The 25,969-nt window shown below is 34.3% G+C and overlaps 1 protein-coding gene across 4 annotated transcripts; it reads left to right on the forward strand.

The window, feature by feature from the left end:
• On the forward strand, positions 4,166 to 19,422 carry LOC109819819 (CDP-diacylglycerol--inositol 3-phosphatidyltransferase 1-like). Of its 4 annotated transcripts, none has more exons than XM_020385742.1 (11): positions 4,166 to 4,391; positions 4,502 to 4,645; positions 11,371 to 11,455; positions 11,547 to 11,596; positions 13,824 to 13,863; positions 14,012 to 14,056; positions 14,139 to 14,204; positions 15,217 to 15,331; positions 15,413 to 15,469; positions 15,545 to 15,643; positions 19,038 to 19,422. In XM_020385742.1, exons 2-11 carry the CDS (start codon positions 4,585 to 4,587, stop codon positions 19,095 to 19,097), a joined length of 678 nt encoding a protein of 225 aa, XP_020241331.1. In that variant the 5' UTR covers positions 4,166 to 4,391; positions 4,502 to 4,584; the 3' UTR covers positions 19,098 to 19,422. The 4 variants fall into 4 exon arrangements, with proteins under 4 accessions (XP_020241331.1, XP_020241329.1, XP_020241330.1 ...); XM_020385740.1 differs by having other exon boundaries at positions 4,166 to 4,330; XM_020385741.1 differs by having other exon boundaries at positions 4,325 to 4,411.

The raw sequence follows: 25,969 nt of genomic DNA on the forward strand, positions 1-25,969 counted from the left end.
AGAATTTTTCACAAATTACAAAATACCATATCAAACAATTTCACTTTAAAACCTTGGCTTGGATAAAATTTAGCTTCCTTGAAAATAAACCCTTTTCTCACGAAAATATTTTGAAAGCTTAAATTTTCAATAATATAAAAAAACCATATTCAAAATAGTTCTAAATACTTGGCTCTGATGCCATTAAAACCCTCTTATGCCCCAAGTCAGCTAGAGACCTCAACGACAAGTGACTAAGCTGGCAACACACCACCTGGACAACAACAATATCCAAATGATATACTTAAGCATCTTAACTGGCATATACATATATTTTTCTTACAAAATCAATTTTCAAGAAATATTATATAAAAATTCATTTATCGAAGAATATGCAATAAAATGATTTAAAAATAGAAATCTATATCAAAACTAAAAATTCACTTCAATGTGTACTTGTGAAACCATTGTTCTTGACTCAACCAACTCTCTACTTCGGAATACACCAACCTCTAGAAAAAGATAAAAAAGAACAAACCAATAAAAAAATCCGTTAGAGTGGATTAACAAGCATCACTGAAGGATAGGATCTAAAGGACAGAATAGTAAAAATATGAATCACTATACAAGTAAGTTCAAATGAAAGAAATGCTCGATAGGATACATTCATCAATGATCCAAAATGAGATGATAACAAAAACTAAATAGGAATATGGAAGGAAATAAACATGTCTGAGCAAATACTAAATCAAAAACAAATTCTCAATCTATGCTAGAGCATCCTTATTCAATGTATTTCTCAAAAGAAATTTTTGAACTTATAACTTAAACTCAAGATGTCTCTATTTCACCAAATTACATGCATATAGAATACAAAGATACCATACTACTCATCATATATGTGTCATACAAGCATGCACAAAACATATCATAATTCCTAATATTCTCAAATTAATTTTACATTATTTGAGATTGAATAATAATTTGGTCAAATGAAGGTGGACAATAAAATAATAACTTAGAAATCCAACGAGCTTCCGGTGAACTCATCAAAATGGCCAAAATAAATCTCACTTCTTAGAAGGACAAGTTATTATTTATTTCCCCTAGCTAGGACCCAATGTTTTCATATCAAATTTATTTTAAGGCAATTACACATGATGTTGTCTAATCTCAGCTTTTCTAAATTGCACGAGTAATTATTGAGTGACAAATTCCAAACACAAAATCATGGTGGTTGTAAATCCTCACACTCACACTTTATACATCATCACTTTATACTAAGAGACAATATAAAAATTCTAAGTTCTCGAAAATCAGGTTTTAACTATCTGACAATGTTATCTCTTCTCAACATATCATATCCACAACCCCGTAGGCAATAAATTTGCACCTCTTGTGCCCATCACCATTTCAGTGAAAAGCTTACCACGTTGATCGAGATAAATATTTGATATTTAAACCCCTAATTCCTATGAATTGCATGTGTAATCCAAAAGGATACGGGTATAATCATCTATAACTAAATCATTATCTTAAGAATCATCATACGTATAGCCCACATTATTAAAAAATTAATTTCATATTGGTAATAACCCCGTACATATTTGGGCTAAAGATTCCAATTCAAGAAATTGTACTTCATTAAAATTTTGGTTCAATCGGACAAATATGAAAACATAACTCAAAGATATCAAAAAAAAAAAAAAACCTTTAAACACTTTAAAACCTCAATAAAAAATGTGTGCACAAAGTTTTAACATCAAAAGAAAGTAATATGAAAAAGTTATGGTGTCAAACAACTCATAAAATACAAAAATACTGGTTGTGCACATTTTTAATTGTCTAAAATTTTGAACCAGACATCTAATTTATGATCCAGGCATCTGACATTTTGGAGCAGGCATCTGAATTTGAAACAACAGAGAATCAATTTTCGGAAAATATCACAAAATGATTGATCTTTAAACCCAGACATCCCTTTTTTGAACCAAACGACTGCATCTCACAACCAGACATTTGAAATATGGATTTTGGTAGTTTTCACAGATTCCAACTTTGCAAATAACTCCCATAAAATTTTGCATAAATACCCCTCCAGAAAAAAGAAGAGAGAATGAATTGTTTTTTATTTGATGTAAAGTTTAGCACAAATGAGTAAGAAAATGATGGAGGTGCCATTGTCTATAAATAAGAATAGAATGGGTATAAATAATGGGTTTTGCCATGGCAAGGTATAATGTGGCTAAACACATTTGTTTTTTTTAATTTTGGGAGTCTTATGTGATCGTAGAATAGTAATAAAACTAAAGGGAAAATTCTATAGGATGGTTATAAGACCAATAATATTTTATGGGTCAGAACATTGGGCAATTAAAAATAACATGTAAAAAAAATGAGTGTAGTAGAAATGAGAATATCGTGATGGCCTTGCGGGTATATACTAAAAATCGGATAAGAAATGTGTGCATCTGTAGTAAATTAAAGGTTGTTCCTATTTAGGATAAAATGAGAGAGAATCGACTAAGATGATTTAGTCATATACAATGGTGATCTCTTAGTGCACCGGCTTAAAAAGTGATAGTATTATAGTTAATGGGTAGGAGATCTAGAGATAAACCCAAAAGTACTTGCTTGTAAGCAATTAAGAATGATATGATTATATTTAACTTAAAGGAGGTGATGTCTCATAATAGAATGGAATGGAAGAATAATATTTATGTAGCTGACCACAAATATATAGGATAAAGGCTTTGATGTTGCTGTTGCTCTAAGCACTTGTTGACTGAGTCTTGAGGCTTAGTGGCAATTCATTTATCATTTTGGAAACTAAAAGCATTTGCACCCCCCAACACCTTTATAAATATTTTATTTTTTTTAATTTATAAATTGACGCCGTGCTTTTTCGCAACTGGTAATTTTCTAACGTTGTGTTTGGATGGAGGTGAATCAATGAAAGTTAAAGTGAAATTTTGTTTTCACCTCGTTTAGGAGTTTTTTTGAGGGGTTAAAGGATGAAATGGAAGATTAAATTTGCACCCATTTTTCTCCCCTCCAATTTGGGTGGTAGGGAAGTAATAGAAACATGTGTAAAATTTTACAGTATAGACAACTATACCCTTATCAGACTAAAATCTATGGCCAAGATGCATATTCAATGATATTTATGTAACTTTGACTATATTCACTTTACTTTCCTCCTCTTTATTAGAACTCCCAAGTAAGGCCCGTTTGGATAATGGAAGTATTAAAGTATTGGAAGTAAGAAGTATGTTATAGAAATAACTTTTAAAACTATGAAATAGGAAGTAGTAGAAATAACATTTTTTTATTTGTTTCATATATTTTAAAAAGTAATGGAAGTGGAACTTCTTCCTCTTCATTACTTTTTTTATTTGGATAACATTTGGAAATATTAGTAGAAAATAATTAACACATGTTGCTTCTACAATTTTAAAGCCACGTCACGCTCTTTTAATTTGATCTAGCACGTTACAACCAGTTTCATACCGCTATGACCCCTCGCCACTTGAGAGCAAGAAGAATCCTTCAACCACATAGCTTCAAAATAATTGTTTACCTCTCGCCTACGATGAGACTCCGGATGACCATAAATTCCTATGAATCTCCAATTTTCCTTTTCCCTCGCTCCTTTGATCGTAACATCAACGTGGTATTTATACAAATAATTAATAGACAAACTGTTCTCTTCATCCTAAAGAAAAGCTGGCAGACGACCATCACAAATTACTACAAAAGAATTGTTAAAAGTAAGAGCAATTTTATCAATGAAAAGTTGTTAGAAATAACTAATAAAGAAAATATTATTAAAAAATTATTTATTTCCTAATTAATATGCATGTCAACTACTTCCGAGCTATTTCTGAGTATTGAGGATTGGAAAAATATTTTAGAAGTAAGGATGACACGTAGGTGTCACATAAGCGTTTAAGGACGTATTGAAAGTAAGTTTTTCAGAGAATCAAACACATTTTTTTTTGCATAGAAGTAACATAAATAACCTCTACTTCTTTTACTTTATCTCCTTCATAACTATTTCCGTGCAAACAAACATGCCCTAAGTTAAAACAAATTTATTTTTGTTCCCCTAACTAAACTCTCTATCAACATTTTATCTTTTTACTTTGGTTCCCTACGTTGCCTTTCCTTATTTAGCTTCCGTCCCTTCTTAACTCCCAAACAAAGGGTAAGCCTGCCTCACGGTCTGAACAAAAACTCGATAAAGTTACACGAAGAGAATCTCTTTGCTTCATCGATGTCGATCGAGCCCTTGTTAGATCTCCTCTCTTACCGTCTCATGTCATCTAATCTCATCGCGGTCCAACTCCAGGCAAGCATCGATGCCCTAACCCTAGATGGAAATCAAACAATTAAGTTCTCTCCCGCTTAGGGTAGGGGAGAACCAACTCCTGTCCGTGATCCATTTTCTTCGATTAAATTATTCTCGATTAAGTTAAAGATTTAGGTGATTTCAACTGATTATTTGTTTGTTCCTTTTCAGTAACAAAGGTTTTGAACTGAAGGAGTGAAGAAAGTTTCAGAAGTTGATGCATTGTGCTCTATATTATTGTTTGAAAGTGAGAAATGGCTCAGTCTTCTGCTCGAAGAATGGTTTCGGTTTACCTTTACATCCCCAACATCATTGGTAACCACCTCGCTTTGTCTTCAATTTTTGTTTCTTAATTAGTGTTTCAACTTTTATTTTGAAAGTGACCCTGTCATGATTACATGAATTATGATGCTAAAGTTTGTGGATGGATGGTTATGCAGTGCTGTTATATGTACAAATGATCATACTAGAAAACGTTTAAATCAAATGGTTGTGTAATTAATTTCAGATTGACATGATCCTTTTTAAGAGATTTATAAACTGTTACCGTTGAGGTCTGTTTGTTCTGAGGTTAAGTTTCCTTTAGTTGTATTTTTCAACTGTTTAGTTACTTCAGAACACCAAAATGAAATCTGTTTTGGTATTGGCTATAGTTTAGAAAACTAAAGTTATTTAAATGTAAATGTTAGACTTAACTGCAGCCTATAGAAGTCCAACCTAAGTGGAGGATTTTTTTTCTAATTCCAAAGTGCACGGAGAAGAGAAATGCGCCCCTACCTACTAACACTTTTCTTGTCTTGCTACAATCTGAAGATGGCTTTTTTTACTTCTAGACAAGCAAGAAATCAGTTAAACAATAGTTTAATATTCATGCCTAATAGTTATTTATTTGCAAACTATGGACAGTGAAAAGACTGTATGTGGGTGCATGCATGAAACTTCCGAGGAGAAATTCACAATTTCAATGGTTTGAAACATAATTTATCCAACAAAAGAAATCTCTGTTGTCTTTTGTGTTTTTCCTACATTGTGTAAGATATGCAGAAATGTTGGTGGATAAAATTACACTGTGATCTGTTTCTGTAACTAACGTTGTTAGATGTTAAGAAGACAAATGATAGGTCATTTGAAAGTTGTCAACCTCATATAACCAACAGTCTTAACATTCTTTAGTGGAGTTGGATCAGTAAGTTTGTTTCCTGCAATAAATGGCCTAAAACTGAATCATGTGAGATATCTTGGACATTTAACACGTATATAATATATAATTAATGAAACACCTTCAAGGTCATTCTTATCTTCTATCTTATTCTTAACAGTACAACCTGGTAATAAAAAAAGATCAATTAATATTAAATATTTTGAGGCTTGTAGAGCCTTTATAGGTAAGTTTCATATAATGTTAACCCACAAACCATTCCTAGGACTTAGGACCACATATGTCAGGATTTTGGATGGCCAGAGCATGACAGTCTAGGGTGCAAATCTAAGAAGAATTTATGTATTGCAAATATGTGGAAAGAAGGATGAGAGCACATCACCTCTTGCTTGCTTTTGTTTTTAATGTGCATATGTAGATATCTAATATTTGTGGAAATTATAATATTTTAGCTTAGCTACATGAATTTGAATGACTTTGTAGGTGGAACATGCCTTGTGGACCTAACTGTACATCTATTATAGTAGGATGAGGATGAGATATAATATTATATGTTGTAATAGTTAATCCCACACATTTAGGGGATAAATCTCACACATTTAAGATACTTAGTTCAAAGAAGACTACAACAATAATTACAGTTGTGATTTGAAAATGCATAGAAATTGTACATGCAGTTGTTTGTTTCCCTGCCATAATAAATTGCAAGCAGGCAGCTTTACAGGAAATGACTGTCTGATTAAAATGGCTGCAAGATGTTGTTGGAAAACGTCTCATTTTTGTGGCTGCAGTTACTAAAAGGCAGCTGTTGCTGTCGGAAAAAAATTTGACTTTAGGTTGTTTACTATTGTCAGCATACTTGACGCCAAATGGAAAAGATGAACGTTGATTTGATGATAACTTGAGAACTTTGTTGAAAAAATTTCAAGTGATTAGTGACTTTGATTAATAGTAATCACTAGTCGATGAATAGTAACGTGTGTGAATATTGTTTAATGCCCAATACCTGTGAATACTACCGGGAATAATAACTTTTGTTTTTTTCTTCTTTTTGAATGAAAGGTAAACAAAAGAAAGATAAAAGAACGAGAAAGATAGGTTAGATTGGATTCACTCGCAACATCTAATTCTCTAAAAATAATGGTAAATGTCAGCTTCACGTGTAGACGTCTAACCAAAAGCAGAATGGCTTTACACCTCTGATGAATCACTCAAAAGACTTTTCAACTCTATTTTTTATTCATATCAAATCTTCAATATACAAAGAAAACCTACAACTGTTGATATAGGGTATAAAATTGTGTTTCTACAACAATTCAAATAAAAACAAGCTTCTATCCTACTACAAGTTCAATTCCTACTAATCCTATCATGCTAGAATTTAAATGAAAATAGAAATCTAATTTAAAATTTAGACTTAATCAATAATATCCTAACAAACTTATTTATCTTTACTAGTCTTTCCACCTGATGAGGACATTTCAACCAAATTTGGATTTGATCTTCATATCATGCTACATTAGTTCTCTTGTTGGAGAAAACTCGACCTACAGTTTTAAAGAAGGATAAGATGAAAACTATGCTACTTTCTATTTGTGCAATCTCTAAGGTATTCAGCACTATCTTCGAAACTCGATAGCATATTAGTGGAGGAGGATCTGACATAACAAACTCAATCTTCATATTGTATTTAATGTAAGTGACTTGAACTATATCGTGTTTAGACTCTACAGTCGGGGATTTTAGGCTCAGACTTAGGCTAGGGTTCAAGTTTTAACTCTGGCTCAAACGCTAGATCAAACGCTGGATTAGCTTCCTGATCCTATTCTGGTTTTGGTTCTTGTTAGAACTCAGGTTCCGGTTCAGAAGTGCTCTCCAATTTTTAAACTTTTTCTTAATGAACCTGGTCATTATCATGCAGTCACAAAGTTGGATTGTTCTAGGTGTTGAGGTCACAAAGTTTGGCTTTGGCTCATGCTACAATTCTAACTTGAGGACAAACTTTGGCTCAGGTCTAGTCTTTAAACTCGCATCTGAATTCTTTTGGAGCACTCATGGTGACTTTTCTAGTGGTTTTGAAGAGACAAGATCTCCTAGTTGGTCAATGTGAGTATTACTTCCCAAAAGAAATTTCTTAGATTTTCATGAACATATATACGAACGATGTGAAGAATAATAGTACCATCCCCAATCTTTGCTTCTCTTTTCAACTTACACTTAGCATACATATACATATACATCTCCCACTCCGACATATCATAAAAATTAAACAAATCTTCTAATTCTTGCATCTATATTTCAAAGTCATATTTTTCCTCATATCCATTAAATTCATAAAATTAAGATATGTTGCTGAATATAAAATGATTAAATTCATGTTCTGAAGGAGACAATAGCTATTTACCCATGATAATTTTAGATTGTTGAACTTGCTTTGATACCAAATGATGCGCAACGAAAAAAACGATCTTTGATTTTGATGATAGTATGAGAACTTTGTCGAAAAATCGTCAAGTGAGTTGTAACTTTTAAGAATAGTAACTGATGAACAGTTACCCCTACATGAGTAGTGTTCGATGAATCGTACTCATGAATACCAGAACAAAAAGTTTTATTTGAATAGAAGGTAAAGAGGAGAAATAAAAGAACAGGAGACGATATATGGTAGGTTGGATTCACTCGCAACAACTAACATCTGAAAACGATGGTAGATATAGGTTCCACGCACATATGTCTAATCGAAAGCACAATGACTTCACGCCTTTGAGTAATCACTCAACAAACTTTTCAACTCCATTTTCTTATTCATATTCAATCTTTTATATACCAAGAAAACCTATAATCCTTTGTGTAGGGTTTAAAATTTCTACTACAATTCGAATAGAAGTAAACTTCTAATTCTACTAGACTACTACAAGTTGAATTCCAAGTAATTCCATCTTGCTAGAATTTAAATGCAAATTGAACTCTATTTTAAAATATAAACCTAAACAATAATATCCTAACGAACTTATCTGTCCTAACTAGTCTTTCCACCTGATGAGGACTTTTCAACCAAAATTGGATTTAATCTTTAAATTATCCTACCCTCAATACCCATCATAAATGACATGCTATAGTGCAAACACTTATTTGTGGTTTCTCTGCCACGTCCAATGTGTGTCATGCATAGACTTCATAGGCATACCATTGGCATTATGTTCAATATATCTAGCATTGTCGAAACTAAATTTTTATTTTCTGTGTTTAAGATTAGGTGGGCACTATTTATTTACCTGGATCCATGAGTTTAAATTTGTTAAGATTGAATCTATTACTAAATATCTAATAGTAAATGTGTCAAAAAATTCAAACCCTTTACATATTGTCAAATGTGGCCCAAGTGCAATGAAGGATGACCTCTCATATTATGAGACTGAACCTTCACTAGCCACTTGTTCGGAAAATTAATATTATTTATATTAAGAAAACTATGTTATATATAGTGGGTGTGTTGGTTAACTGACAGACCGTAGCAAAATTATAGTGGAGAGAGAGAGTATTAGTGGATCCACCTACTCCAATATGACACTAGATGTCCCCTTCTTTGTATTATATTTGGCACCCATGTCTACTTTGTGCTTAAGAGTTGATATGTAGCAGTTACAACTTTTAATGTTGTCACTTTCAATCTTGTAATTCTGTTCATTAAGTGACTATATTTCATGACTAATGAGCTCTTCATTTCAAGACATTTCATTTGCTCTGGATGAATTACTAATACTTAAAAGTTCCTATTTTTAAATAAATATATATTAGTTCCTTGATGTTTGTCTCGACACAAGTAATAATAATGACAACCTAAATATAAAACATCACAAATAGATTCAATGCAAGATGAACTATGCTAAACTAGGCAACATCCTATGTATCCTAGTCTCCAAGCTATATCAATGCTCTAAAGAACGAATATCTAAATGTTGGTTTCTAAGAAAGTTTTAGTGCAGCCTAGGATGAAAGTGTGCTAATGGCTTGCAAGAGATTCATTGACAAATACGTGTTGACTATATTTTGGTTCCTTTATGTTTGATTTGAGACGAGGAATTAAGGAACTACTAGTAATGACAACCTAATTGCATCACAAATCGCAAATGAATGCACTACAAGACAACCTACGCTAAACTATACCCTATAAATCCTTGCTGCATAAATGCCCTAAAGAACAACTTTAATGCAACCTAGATGACATGTATGCTAATGACACGTGAGAGATTCATTAACGAATACTACTGATTATGCTTATCACAATAACCACAAAGTATATAAAACTATGATAATCAGATTTTTTGTAAATATAACTGAAAAGTAAGAGTGCATGCAGATTTTGATTCCTTAAATTGCTATCGGATATTCCTTCACTTTTGATCTTAATATCTTTCTGCCATGAAATTTATTGAGATCTTTTGTTAGGGTTTGGGTAAGTTTGTGTGGTGGTGGGAGATGAGGACATGGGTTTTTCCTGATGGCAGCGAGACTGGGGAGAGATTCTTAATGGCAACACTAGCATATTAGTGAGAGGGTATGGGGTGTTGTCAACAGTGAGGAGGCTTGGGGGTAGTTAGCAAGGATAGAGGAAGAAGGAAGATTAGGATTAGTGTTTTAGGAATCACTCTTTCAACATCCTCTATATTTTATCTTCGCAATTTAAAAGGAAACTGATTTTATTCATCAATCATTTTTTTTCTCAAATTAGAGACTTCACAATGTAACTTATGTGAAATCACATGGGGGTTAAAATGTATTTGCTAATCACATAATGACAACAACAACGAGAATAAGACATTTATTCTAGATTTTTAGGGTCCAAACATGAATCATATTCTTTCATAAGTTCTTTTATGAGTCATCTCTTCGATGATGTTAACTTTTATCATATCACTCTTAGTTACTTCCAACAAAGTTTTCTTATGGTATACCTTGAGTTACTTCCAATAACATTTTCTTAAGGCATACATTGAGTCCTCTCTGTCCTATCAACTATAATGTTATAACTACTAAGTCCTAATTAACATATTTAGAGGGTGTTTGGCAGAGCTTATTTTAGGGTCAAATTAGCTAGCTTTTTTATTTCAACGTGTTTGGTAACATCCCATATAAGTAGCTTTAAGCTAGCTTTAAGCCCATATTAAAAGTTGGGATTCCCCAACTTCTAAAAAACTAGTTTATAAGATCAACTAAATAAGCTGGGTTTGACCAAGTACATGACAATATTATCCAAACAATTTTTATAATATTTTTAATATAAAAGTCAAAAGCCACTAAAAGTTAGCTTAGCTTATAAGCTTCAAAAGATAAGCTCTCCTAAACACCCTCTTAGTCGTCTCAGTTGTATGTGTCCAAACTATCTCAGTCGATTCTTGCAACCACTAATCTCCTACGAATACCCTCACCTCTTGTCATATCTTTAGTGTATATCCACAAGACCACTATAATGTGCTAGTCACACATGCATATGAAAATACTCTAATACATAAATCTGGAGTGATAAGTAAATATTATAAAGTCCAAGATAGAGCACACTAAAATAGAACTAAAACAGATGCCACCTTCTCTCATATCCTTAAGAATAAATTCTGGAATATCTAGGAGCAAGATACCCAACAATGTTATATATAGTTCTTGCGAACACAATTTTCTTATAAGGTTGTCCGAGGTTTCCTTCCATTCTGGGCAGTCCGTCCTATAAGTTTTTGTTCTTTCCACTTTCATATTTCTAAAGGCTTTTCTCGGTCGTTAAGTCATGCAAGCGTTATGTCACTGTATTCTATTCAATGTATATGGTGGGCCTGTGCTTTTTCCTGCAGATATTTGATTTGATTTTTTTTCTGTTCTGTCTGTGCAGGATATATAAGAGTTATCATGAATATTGTTGCATTTGCTGTTTGCTTTTCCAATAAATTGCTGTTTGCCGTTCTTTACTTTATCAGGTAATTATAGTTACTCCAAGTAAGCTATAATTTTAGTATTCACTTTTACATATGATTTTTTTTTCCTGAGGTGCTTATTTGCAAATGACAGCTTTGCTTGTGATGCATTGGATGGTTGGTTTGCACGCAAGTTCAATCAAGGTACACTTCCATCCCTACCTCCCTCTCATTCATTTGCACATATGTGCCTACTGCATACATGCGGTATAGTTGCTTTCATAGTCATTACATTAACATATTTTTTTTGAGTGGAAGAAATTTTTTTCCACAATATAATCCCTATTTGAGTCTCACAGAGATTATGCTCTTAAATTAAGGTAACTATTGGAGATCATATCTGTTGCTTCTAGAATATTGCAAAATGTTCACATTTCTTTCTTTTGATATGCTTTAGGTTTTTTTTTTTTTTTTGATTTAAAGAAGATGCTTCAAATACTAGTTTCCAAGATTGGTGATTCTAACAGGTTCTGATATTTAAAGAATGGAATCAATCTACTCGAAAAGGTTTTAAAAGTTAGAAGTCATCTGCCTGCTAATTGTTACTTGAGGTTTCACACTTTCACTTGAAATAATTTAGCCCTGTGTCATTTTCTTTATTTCTCAAGATTTTGTTTCCTTGCATATGTTTCCTCTTACTCAACGAACCGCAATGCCTCCACGTGAAGCAGACTTGAGACATTAATGAAAAATATTATATCCAGGGAACTGGATATATAGTCAAAGAGGAGGCTGACTATACTTTCCAGTTTGGAGAGTAAAAAAGGTGTCATCTGTCTCAAAGGAGAAGATAGGAGCTGCATGTTTTTTGACCTAGAAATGGCATGCGATCATCCCTTGGAAGTTCAAACCACAGGAATGGTGGGATGGGGATTTGTAGGGCTTGGTGAGTGGGGATGGGTTAAGGTGAAGGACTTTTTGAAGGACTATATATTACAACCTGTACTGGAAGACTTGTATGCTCTTGCAAACTTTTTATTTCCATCATTCAGAAAGATGCATAAGATGTTTATAAGGATATGAGCAATTTCTTAAGCCTTTGTTGGGCTTGCACACACAAGGATAATGGTCCACTATGTTGTTCTCTCTTTGGTGTTATGGTTATATGATGTAACGAGAAAATTGAGTGCTTATGTTAAATACATAACTGAATATTTAACCATGCGGTCCATGTCCTTGTGCCAAAAGTTTTGCAAGGTTTCGTGTTAGCCACTTCCAGACAATGATCTCTGTAAAAGTGTTCTGGAAGTTCCTGTGCTGGCAGGTTCCAGACACACATATCTTAGAATTGTATTCCTTGCCTCTGGGTTGCTGTTGAGCATAACCTAAAGTTGACAAAGCTCCATAAGATTTTAACCAAAACTATTCCAACCTGTCTCGATTCTTGTCTAACCTGTCTCGATTCTTCTTAAATCTGTGTCAGGTTCTAGGGAAGGCAAGGATGAGGATGTGAAGCACCTTTGCTTAAAACTTGAAATTTGATTGCTAGCTAGTAGATCACCATTTTGATCATGCTGTTTAACTTCAACACAACCAAGGAGCATGTCTAAATTACCCTTCTATTTAGGGGAAGAGTCTAGACAAGACCATATGATTTACTGCAAGGAATCACATTTATCTTTGAACGAGCCAAATGAAATCACACTGCCTAACAATGAATGCATATTCAGGGTTTCTAATACACTTACATAAACACACACTTACACATATATTTATATATAGTATTGGAATAGTATTTTTAATTGCCATTATCATCTCATGTGAGTGATCCTAAATATTTGGGATAAAGGTTGTGTTGTAACAATTATGATTATATGTTTGTTGCGTGCACCTTGATTTGATATTTCTGTGCTATATGTGAGAAGATCTCCAACTCCTTTTAAAGGGGTTTTTCCTAGAAACCACCTTTCATGTTCAATTTATATCTAAATCACCTTTAAAGTAGGTTTTTGTTGCAATCAACCACCTCTCTATCAAATTTTGACTAAGATACCAAAAATAAGTTTAAAAAATTCAAGTTTAAGGTACGTGAATTCTATCCTAAAAAGACCTAAACCCTAAAAAATGAGTCATGTGCCTTGAGCCTGAGTTTTTCGAGGGTAATTTTGGATTTTTAGTGAAAATTTTGACTAGAGGCGGTTGATTGCAATAAAAACCCACTTGAAAAGTTGTTTATGTATAAATTGCAAATGAAAGGTGGTTTTTGTATAATTACCCTATTTTAAAGGTGGTTTCTACAAATAACAGTGTTTAAACTCTTTTAGTCAACTTATTGTGGCTTAACACACAAACTTTACTGGAAACATATATTTCTTTCTTCACATTTAAGCTACATGAAATTTTGATCCGATGTGTTTGGTTTCTTCTCCAGTGTCAACTTTTGGAGCTGTCTTAGATATGATAACGGACAGGTATTTTTCCCAACTCATGTGTTCATTATACTTTTGAAATGCTTAGGAGTCTGTTAGATAGTTTGTTAATGCTTTGTGTATTATTTACATACTATATTCCAATCATGCACTTGGTATATCTCATATGATTCTGCTTGTCCATCTCTAGAGTTAGCACAGCTTGTTTGTTGACGATTCTCTCTCAACTTTACAGGTAAATTGTTGTGATATTTTAGTTTATATGATTTTTTTGTATCATATTTTATTACCTCGCCCTGTAATTCCCCTCTTCACAGGCCTGGCATGATTTTCTTATCTTTGCTTGGATTGGATATTGCTAGCCATTGGTTGCAGATGTACAGGTATTATTACCATTTAATCACTGCTAGATATTTAATTCCATTCAATTACTTTCAATGTTTCTTAATAAATTAGAGCAGTAACATAGTAGCGAAGCCGATCTCAATGAAATTGAAGCTGGAAAGAGTTTCCTAAAATACATTCTTTAATTGCAAATACAGTAATATGGATAAGTAACATATATGACAGAGTATTTCAAAATAAAATATTTCAAGTAATTTTGAAGCGATGAAGTATAAAACATACTATCCACTAAATTTAAACATTATACATCAATATTTCGGATGTTGCGATATGGTTTTGATCCTGGTCAAAGGTATAAGAAGCAATTGCTTTAAATATGTAAATGATGAGAAGGCTAGGGAATGAAAAAAAATTGCTTGCATTGCAATTTGCGGCTGGTATTATTGGTGGGTTGGCGAATACTATCTTGCTTGAAGAAAGAGATGGGGGAACTGAACCTTGTGATGAAGTGCGTGTTCAGACAAAAGTTAACCCTCTGTAAGACTCGGGTAGAAGTTTCGTGCAAAAGGTGCATATACTAGCCCTTTCTCATTTGTTGTCAAACTACCCCTATACTTGTTACCAAGGAGAATTTCAGCTTATTAAAACTTTGCGTTGTGTTGAAAGATGCTTTTATCTTCTCACATATGCTTATTCCTTTTTAGTTTGTAATTAGACATTTTTTGTTTTATGTGTTGGAACATACAAAATAACTGCCTCTTCATTGCTTAGACACATTCTACATTGTATTGAAATAATTTGATTTCTAAATATAAGCAACCTTACTATGCATCATATGATGATGGCATTTGAGCTCACATCCTCTACTAGCATTAGGTATATTTTAATATACTGTATTCAGTCTGGCGTGCATTTTAGGTGGTCTATGAGGCTTAAGACTAGGGACAGGAGTATAAATTTTGCTCTTAACTTGGATGGAATTTGATATTTTATTTATCATGACGTTACTATACATCGCGGTTCTACGACTCACATGCTTTGCTATTTCAGTACTTTCTTATCAGGTAAGACTAGTCATAAAGATGTTAAAGACAAAAGTAGTTGGCTTTTGAGAGCATATTATAAGCACCGTCCATTCATGGCTTATTGTTGCGTGGGCTCTGAGGTAAAAATCATACCAGATACTTGAAAACTTAGCCATATTATTAAGTCCCTTATGCTAAATGAACATAAATTTGCGTTTCAGGTTCTTTACATCATCCTCTTCCTTCTTCACGAGGACCAATCTGAAAGTGTTGTCACTGTAAGCATCTATATGACATTGCTATTTTTACGAATGAAGTTTATCTTGAGGTTCATGATTTTATTTCATTGATAGGTTTGTTTGGATGTAATGAAAGCAAATTTAGTTCTAGCATTGCCACTGTCTTTGTCTCTCTTTGGATGTGCAATCAAGCAAGCAGTTAATGTTATACAGGTTTGGCTTATCCTTCATTGTTTGGTGCATTAAATGCTTGAAACTATCATCTTGCACTTGTATATGCATTTTGTTCCAAACCTCTGAAAATGGACTTTAGGAAAAGGAAACCGGGTATGAGGTGGCAGCTCATTTTGCTAAATGAGCTACCAAGATATAGATTAGTGGTGAGGCCCATCCTGCTAAACTAGCAATGATGTCCGATCCAGCTAGCACATTGGATCTGGTGGACCTCGCCGCTCCTATCTCACTTGTTTTGCTAAATGATGTGGCAAGTCATATTCAATATCCCTTTATCTAATTTATTTCTATATCTCTAGTTGCCATAAATTATAAGTTTGCATCATTCATTGTCATTCTGTCTTTTATAACTGCCTATTGTATTGGCACACATTCTATATCTCCTTTTGGCCTATTTTTTTCTGTAAAGTAGTTGTTAGTTCATGGTTCTTTTCACTTCTGTTTGCCATTTGTGCAGATATTTACCTATATTTTGTCAATAGTTGTTGAAAAACCTCCTCATTGTTGGCTCATGGTATTCATGCATGTATCGATTAGAAATTTATCATGGACAATTGTGACTGCTGCAGATTGACATACACAGGGCATAGTTGCTGCAGCGGGTAGCAAAATGTACTACCTTTTGGGGCTGTATATGAGTATACGAAGTAGAACATGTTCTGCTAGTATTTTACTTTAAAAGCTACCAAATGTGACATTTATATACCTATGGCCTCTACTCAAATTTTTCTCTTCATGCTCTGCTGATGATTGTTATTTCGTAGTCCCAAGTAATTTTGCCTAAATGAAATATGATTTAGAGTGAGAATGAAAAGAACTAAGATGGCCTAGACCTCTTCTACTTTTGTTGTTTTACTTGGTACGAGGGCTGAGCTTATAGGATGGGTTTGTTAGTGTGTTACTGTTACAGTTCTGTAGAGTAGATTTGTAGAAATATGGGTCCACAAATTGGATTAGGCAGGTAATGCTTCTGGAGCAAAGTTTTCCAAATGAGAGAAAGGAAATCAACTTTGAGAGCATAGCTTCAAAATTGAAGATGGTATAGTAATAGGGGCTAATTATAGTGGAATTCTTGCCAAAGTAGCCACTGAATGTTTTCATTCTTATAGTTAAGTTTCTGTATCGATCAACATAAATTCAGATTTGGGCTTAATAGAGACAGATCGAATTGATGCTTCTTATTCATGCCATGATTCTTGATATATGGAAATCATGAGATATAAATTTGATGCAAATGGTGTCTATTGGTAGTGACGGGTTTCCTTCTTTATTTCTTGACAATATCTTGTATCTGCTTATGCACAGGAGGGGTCATAAACTATAATTCCGATATTTTTAAATTTTTTTCCTCCATTCAACTTGGTTAAGTGCTACATTTACAGTCAAATCAGCAAGCACCATCTTTTGTAATCTTTTGAACCACCATAACGTGTGGTAACTTTTGTTCTAGTCTTTGCCACTCAAACTTCCCATCATTCTTTACTAGCAGGCTTTGTGGTAACTATTGCACATGTTCAAATCATCTGAGGTGATTAACATCAAACACTGTTTTAAAAAGCAATTTGGGCACCCGCCTAGGTGGCTGCTTAAACCAAAGCTGTACCTAGGCCGCCCGTGCTCCCAAGGGGAGAATGGGCTGCATATGCGGATTATACGGTGTTAGAAAGAGGTGTACTCCCAAGGGAAGAATGGGCTGCATATGCGGACTATACGGTGTTAGAAAGAGGTGTACTGCTCGCTTAAGCATAGTAATGATTGAAGAGAGTTTACTAGGTTAAAATGTACTGGATATAAAACTCTATGCCCAAGTGTATCTCAAGTAAATAATAAGGATATGATTTGAATCTTCAAAAACAATCCTTCCTCCCTCAATGTTAAAAACGTCTATGTGCCGCTCAAATGTCCACATACACCTAGTTGCTAAGCGCAAGGTCTGGCACCTAGAAACGCATAGCGCTTTCTAAAACATTGATATCAAATATACTCAAGGGAAGATGGATGTGTGCATTCAGTTGAGGACGAGTTGAACAATAGCCAACTTTTTTTCTATAACCTGTTCAACTGAATGTATCATTTAGGAGTAATAAGCACCTAGTTGCTCAATGTCTAGCGCCTAGAAACACATAGCGCTTTCTAAAACATTGATATCAAATATACTCAAGGGAAGATGGATGTGTGCATTCAGTTGAGGACGAGTTGAACAATAGCCAACTTTTTTTCTATAACATGTTCAACTGAATGTATCATTTAGGAGTAATAAGATGAGAGTTCAGGGAACAACTAGGAATAGGAGACGCAAAATCAACATGGATTGAGACACTAAGTGAGCTTAGCAGTTGGTATCACCATTTCATACACTAGTGTGAAACACCGTGCAAAGCACGACCTATCTTTTTTTTCCCGTTACAGTAATCCCGGTTTTAGATGCTACAATATTTTTTGAATTGCTACAGTATCCCACTTCTGCTACAGTGATTTTTAAAAATGCTGCTTCGCTCCCGTATGCGACAGTATTTTTTTTAAAAAAATGATGCAATATCCCGCTCCCTGATTGCTACAGTAATAACACTACAGTAAATGATACTGTAGCATTTCATGTAGCATGAATAATGAATCTTGGGTTCTCCTATTTGTATAGATGAATAGATTTGTGGGAGGTTGTGAGTTGTAAGTTCTTCGTTTGTTATGGGCGAGGGATTTTCACATTAATATGTAGATGGTGGGGATGCAACGATGTGCTTATAATACAAGGATTTAAGGCTAATGCATACTATTAACAGTATGAAGATTACTAACTGCGTGGAGGCTAATCATTGTCCTTGTGCATATCAATAGTTCTTTCTCCTTTCATGGAAGTTTCAGGCTTCTTTCTCCTTTTATGGAGCTTCTACAACGTAACCTGACGGGCTTGTCTCCCAAAAATGGACTAAAGAAGAAGGATGCTTATTGTTACTTTGATAGAGAATACGTCCAAATAATGGAACTAAAAGCAGGTATAAGTAGGGAGCTGACCCCAAGATTTTGGGGTCATCACCATAATCTGTTTCATATGGTTTTGTTCCAATCTCATCGCTCCATCTGCATTAGGATTTAGTTTCTTCATGCTTTTATTCTATGAGTGTCGAGTTCTTATTATTGGCGTTTGTAGATCAAACTAGATCTATCAGCTGGCATAACTAGTTAGTTCTGTGATATGTGATGTATGACATCTAGGTGTGCTTCTAAATTGTTCTTGCTATGTGTGTAAGCTCTTTTTATTAACAGTTCAGATCATTCAGAAGTCCAGCCGATACTGTGATCATTAGCACAAATTGACTTTATCAGTAGATATTATTACGTGCGGTAGACTAATGTTTGACCCCGTTTATTCCAGATGAAAACAGCAGCTGATGTTTGTGTACTTTATGATATGCAACGAAAGGAGAAACCATGAATGATCAACTGCAAAGGATATGCGATTCTCTGTTAACCTTTTATGTGAAGCTCTGGTTGACTAACAAAAAAACTTGGCTGCTCTTGAAATTTACTTATGGTGCGTTGGCAGCTATGCATTAGTTCAAGAATTGCTTCATGTCTTCAGCATTAGATATTTGCACGACTCGCAGTAACATTTGGTTTCTTTTTTACTTTTTGTGAATTTTTGGTCACTGGTATAACAACTGCTTGCAAAATGTTGTTAATGAACCTCATTGTGTAGGTGATGCCTTTTTTGTATGATGCATGGTCAGCTATTATAAATTCTTGTGCTTAGTGTCCAATGATATTCTTAGTCGTTTAACTACAGAGCGTAGGCGATAATACTTCAAATCATTCTTACTATGGTCCGTTACTGTTTGTTTTGTACAGAGCGAAAGACATCTACAGGGTTGGTCTTTTTTTTTGTGAAAAAAATCAAGTTGCTAGAACCATGAAGATCAAAATCAAAATCAAGTTGCTAATGGAAGAGACGATATGTATTTTTGTTATCTTGTGCTATTGCCAGAGAGCATAGAAAGTTGTGTAATTATTGATATGTTTTCATATATTTGCTAATAAGAACCCCTTAATGACTAGCAAATTATACAAACAACCAATACTTTTAATCTGAAAGCTCACCGTCAAAAACTTTCATATAACCGTAATTGTTCGGCTATACAAAAAGAAAAAGAGTTCTTTTCATTTAACGTCTCTTAGCAACATGCCAAATCTAAAAGTTTGGCCTATATATGAACCTATGCATAATCTGAAAAATATTTGAAAATGATGGAGTGAGCCAAAGCTTGTGAGCATATTTTCCACTAGGGTTCCTCGATACCTAAGAAAATACTTATCATTAAAAAAATCAAATTATAAGTTTTGCAGCAGTAGTTCTGAAATAACATAGTACTGCATGGAAGAACTCATCGCTAATATTTTCAAGAAAGAAATGCGCTAATATTTTCAAGAAAGAAATGCGATAATTTAATTTCTTTCTTGCTTGCAAGTAGAAAATGTTATCATAAACCACTGAATCATACTGAAAACAGAATATGAGAGTTTGTGCAAAATAAAATGATTATCACTTTCTTAAATTTAGAGTTTTATGTTTGCGTCTCAAATATCATTGACTTGTTCACATAATTGTAAGAATCACCTCACAGGTCACACATTGACTTGTTCACATAATTGTAAGAATCACCTCACAGGTCACACTAAAACTACAAATATTATAGCTCAAAAGTATGGGTATGCATAAAATGCATTATATAACACATAATTCCTGGGAATAGAATGAAGCTAACACTGTCATAGGCCGTCGACCATAATATCACAAATGCAAACAAGGGCGATATAATAAATGCTCAAAAGGGCCATATACATGTGCATTCACCAGATAGCAGGTACAAACACATCACTTTGTAGTGGACTTTTTAAGGGTTTTGTAAATATCAACAACCTTTGTAGGATGATGTGGACTTAAGTGTTGGCTTGTAAGGGTTTTAGAGGTGGCTCCCATTGCACTCATGCACTGTTGTAGTTTGTCTTGCATAGCACCTAGCTCTACACTTCCGATTGACTAACTACTCTTTTAAGAACACATCACTTGTACCAAATAATATTGGTATAAACTTGATCACATTGTCAAAATCATAAACACTTTCAAATCAAATAGACTAAGTGTAAATATCAAATAAATAGTTCATGGAATTTACTTTTATTAATTTTTGTTTCAAATATCGAATCACAGGAAAATCTCTTGAATCCGTCAAACTGTTATAACACATTTAAGATATTTTGTTTCTCAATAGCTTTTGAATAAACAAAATTCACATTTATTTGATATCTCATGCAAACTAAAATCACATCAGATTCTATACGAAATCAAAATTTGTTTCATATATATTTTATATGGAATCAAAAATTACCTTCCATATTTCATACGAAATAAAGATCATATTATCCATTGTATAGGTCAAACCACATTTGATATCATATGTATGAAAATAATAGAGCACTTATCCCCAGAAGCACAACATCAATCAAACATTGGGTACATAAATTGGTAATTTGGGAGGAGCTTCTCTTAGCATTTATTTCCTAATGATGGGAATAAAAATGTGTTATAAATATAGCAGAACTTAAATAAGCTAACAAATACTATCAAGGCAATCTACACATCTGAAAACAAAGAAAGAAAAAACATAAAAACAAACAAAACTACCTCACCCAACATCCAGACAACAAATATCGCCACCAATGAACCATGCTCAAGCCTTCATAGAGAAAGGCTTGCGGATATCTGATCCCTTTACTATTAAAAAAATTGTTGAAGTTAATCCAAATACCAGGAGCATTTTGATTTTAATTATCTTTAGAAGATTGCTTTTATTAGGAATTAGTATTTAGGAGTTTGGATAGCTATCTTTAGACTATATTTTATCTGGAAACACTACTTTGTAAAGCATATAAGAGGGCATATTCATGTAGCCGTGAACCGTAACTTCTATTAAAAAATATAAATATTGTGCTTTGCTTGTCCTTTCTCCGTCTCAACATATATATAGTTTGATTATTATTAATTTTGTGTTTTGATCCAACAGTGGTATCGAAGCTATGAACAATCTAAATGGGACGACATCGCCTTCTATTCCTATATTGGATGAGAATAATTATTATCGGTGGAGAGTGCAGATGAAAGTGTTGTTCGAATATCAAGATATACTAGGTGTCTTAGAGAATGGAGTTGTTGATTTCGCAGAGAGCGCAAGTGAAGTCAAGAAGAAAACCCACGGAAAGAACAAGAAGAAGGATCGGAAGGCTTTATTCTTCATCCATCAAGGAGTGAATGATTCAGTTTTTGAGATGATCGACGGAGCAACTACGGCGAAGCAAACATGGGAATTTTGGACACATCGTACCATGGAGTTGAAAAGGTAAAAAAATTAGGCTTCAAACCTTGAGACGTCAATTTAAAATTTTGTAGATAGAATCAATTGAAAGTGGTGTAGATTATGTGACTTGAGTACTTGCTTTGATAAATCATATAAAAATAAACGGGGAGAAGGTTGCAGATTTAGCAGTTGTGGAGAAGATATTGCGATCTCTTATAGAAAAATTTGATTATATCGTGGAAGCAATGGAAAGGTTGAAGGATTTGTCCAAGATGACAATTGATGAGTTGATGGGTACCCAACAAGTTCATGAGCAATGCATGAATGAGAGGTTAACCGAGAAGCCTCTTGTGAAACCTTTTCAAAGTCAAGCTTCCATCAAAGATAACAAAGGAGCACATAATGAAAGAGATTAGCAAGGAGGAAATTTTTGTCGCAGAGCACAATGATACAATAACTATAGCAACCGAGTAGGCCTGTCCATCCGGGCCCGGGCGGGCAAAACCGGGGCCCGGGCCCGGGCCCGGGGCCCGGACCCGGGTACCCCGGGCCCGGGCCGGGTTCCGGGCTGGCCCGAGTGTTTTTCATTTTTTTTTTTTAATTTTTTTCCAAAATTTTTCGATTTTATTTAAAATTTAAATTATAAAAAAAAGACAAGAAAAATAATAAAAACAATAATTTTATTAATTACTTAAAATGACATAAAATACAAATAAAAAATAATAAAAACAAATTCTTTATTAATAATTAATAAATCGTTTACAAATTACAAGTATAAATTTATTTTGGAATTAATCGCATCACAATAGATAAGTAAATCTCAACTAGGTTGGCACCTACTCACCTATATCACTATCATTTGCAATTATTTTCAAAATAATTCTTTACAAATTTTAAGCTAAGATATAAAAACTACAATCTATTCTTTATATCTATCTGCTAGTCCCAATTCTTCAAATTTATCTTCAATTCCAGCCATCCGATCGATGCCTTGCGTTCGCTTCTCGTACCTCCACCAATCTTGTAAGCACATCACCGCTTGTACAGTATACGGATCCAAGCATGTCATATGATCGTCGATCAAATGACCTGCTGTGCTAAAGACGGATTCCGAAGCTACCGTCGAAACCTGCACTGTTAGTAAGTCACGAACCATGGTGGAAAGTATAGGATATGAAACTGATCCATATACTTTCCACCATTGCAAAATATCTAAAGCATTTCCTTGACATCTAACTAAAGAAGCAGAAAAATATTCATCTATTTCAGAAACCTCCGATGATGACGATCCAAGTCCAGATCCACCAGTTAGCTCAGCTACCATTGCATAACTATCAAAACTTACACTTTCACCTCGGGCTTGGGATGAGCGCGAAGAAACCGAAGCTGTAGACTGTTGTGTAGTTACACCATGTCTAGCTGCATACTCATCATATAAGGTTTGAAAATAACTTCTAATAGCTAAATGATGAGTAGTAGCAGTAATGGTGGTTCCATCATCTAAGTCTATAACCTGATTACCATACAAGGATTGTAACAAACTTCGAAGGCCAATATCCTTCAAGCATGGATCAATAAGAACCCCCAAACCAAAAATATGAGGAATAGGCCTAAAGTACTTATTAAATTTCCAAAAGTAGCATTCATACGATATTTCCCAAAATTTTTTTGAATATTTAAAATTTGTAAAGCAGCTAAAATAATGGTTGGATAATAACAGCCAGATAATAACATTGTAGCATCATAAAAAACTTGTAACATTTCATTTAAATTACATATAATTGTCCATTCATCTTCAGTTATTCCATAAGTGCTACCAGAACTAGAACTAGAAGCATAATAGTTTATAAAATCAGTTATAATGTCTTTATATTCTATTGCTACACTTAACATTGCATATGTGGAATTCCACCTATGGTCAACATCTTTTGGAATTAGTCTAGGCTTTACATTTTTTCTTTTACAAAATTGTTTCCATCTTTTAAGTCTTTGTTCAGAAGCACTATGCATGTAAGCAACTGTTCTAACCTTTTCTATCATGGGTTTAATTTCAGTAAATGCACTTTGAACAATTAAATTTAAAATATGACAGATGCACCTAATATGAAAAAGATCACCATGACATGGCAATGATAAAGATGATCTGATAAAATCAACAGCTACATTGTTATTACTTGCATTATCTAGTGAAAGAGAAAATATTCTTTCTGAAATTTCTAATTTCATAAGTTCTTCAATTATTAAATTTGCAACATTAGCACCAGTATGTGACTCTTCTATTGCAATAAAAGAAACAACTCTTTTAAACATTTGCCAATTTTCATCAATCCAGTGTGCTGTGATACATAAATATCCAGTTTGTGCTCTAGATGTCCAAATATCAGAAGTTAAAGAAAATTTACAGTTTAAATTTTTAAAATAAGAAATTATTTTTTCTTGTTCTTGCTGATAATATTTTAAAATATCACGTTGACAGGTTTGACGAGAAAATTTTTTAAATGCAGGATAAAAACCATCTCTAAACATATCTTCAAATTCATCATCTTCTACTAATTTAAAAGGAAGGTTTTTAAGAATGATAAACCTGATTACGCATTTCCTGGCTCTGGCAGCGTCATAGTTCCAACTACCGAGACTACCAGAAGAGGAGGATTGAGAAATCATAGATTGTCGGATATCACCTTGAGGAGTCTGGCCTTTGTTGTGTTTATCTAAATGGCGTTTGAGGTGGTTGGTGCCGCTCTTATGATGAGCTTGAAAAATCTTGCCGCACAAAGCACACTTAGCCTTCTGGGTGAGGATCCTACCGTGTTCATCCTTGGTGACGTCGATCTTCTCGTAAAAATTCCACACATCGGATCTTGGCCGTTTAGGAGCTCTTGGTGCAGATTCGTCGCCACCGGATTCGAGATTAACTTCGGTAGGAGGACTCATAGTAGGAGGACTCAATTCAGGATCGGGAGATATGTTTTGCTCTTCATAATCAGATCCGGAAGCCATTTGGGGATTGGATTAGAAAGTATAAATAAGAGAGTATAAGAGTATAAGAGAGAGTATAAGAGTATAAGAGAGAAGAGATGAGTTTTTGGTGTGAAGAAAACAAATGAAAACCCCCCTCTATTTATAGAACCAGCCCCCTAGGCAAATGACCAAAATAACCTCACAAAATAGCCGTTTTTTGACCGTTTTTGGGGGCAAAACGGTCAAACGGCCGTTTTTGGCCGTTATGGCCGGGCCGGCCCGGCCCGGCCATTTTCACACAACGGTCACCACTGGTGACCTGTTCGGCCGAGGCCGGGCCATGGCCCAGCCGGGCCCGGGCCGGCGGGTATTTTGGACAGCCCTACAACCGAGGATGCAACTACTACAACAATTGGGGACGTGGCAGTTACAACAACAATCAAATAGATGACAACAATCTAAGAAGCAATTATCAACAGCCGGGCCCGGGCCGGCGGGTATTTTGGACAGCCCTACAACCGAGGATGCAACTACTACAACAATTGGGGACGTGGCAGTTACAACAACAATCAAATAGATGACAACAATCTAAGAAGCAATTATCAACTAGATTCAAATTATCAAGGACGAGGTCAAGGCAAGTTTAAGGCTTTGGACGTGATAGAGGAAATATTAATAAATTAAACATCGAACGTTATAAATTTCATAGATATAGCCAACATGCGAAGGAGTGCAAGTACAAGGAGAATTCTCAATCCAGAGAAGAAGTTCGGTTTGTACAAGAAAGAGGTGAGGAAGATAGAGACATTTTGTTGATGGTCACAGTAGCTTGTGAAAAATCAAACTACACACATGGTTTCTTAATACTAGATGCTCTAATCACATGTGCGGAAAGAAGCATTTGTTCATGGATCTAGATGAGTCGATGCGGTCCAGTAGTTTGCAGATGACAACACAATATCAGTAATGGGAAAAGGGAGAGTACTCATCAAGT

This window comes from Asparagus officinalis, chromosome 8, assembly GCF_001876935.1.
Source record: "Asparagus officinalis chromosome 8, Aspof.V1, whole genome shotgun sequence".
NCBI lineage: Eukaryota > Viridiplantae > Streptophyta > Magnoliopsida > Asparagales > Asparagaceae > Asparagus > Asparagus officinalis.

Excerpts from the sequence above, each read along its gene's own strand:
- LOC109819819 (XM_020385742.1), top strand. The coding sequence starts at position 4,585 with ATGGCTCAGTCTTCTGCTCGAAGAATGGTTTCGGTTTACCTTTACATC. Across the intron at positions 11,456-11,546 it reads GCCGTTCTTTACTTTATCAG|CTTTGCTTGTGATGCATTGG; the intron begins GTAATTATAGTT and ends TGCAAATGACAG. Across the intron at positions 11,597-13,823 it reads TGCACGCAAGTTCAATCAAG|TGTCAACTTTTGGAGCTGTC; the intron begins GTACACTTCCAT and ends TTTCTTCTCCAG.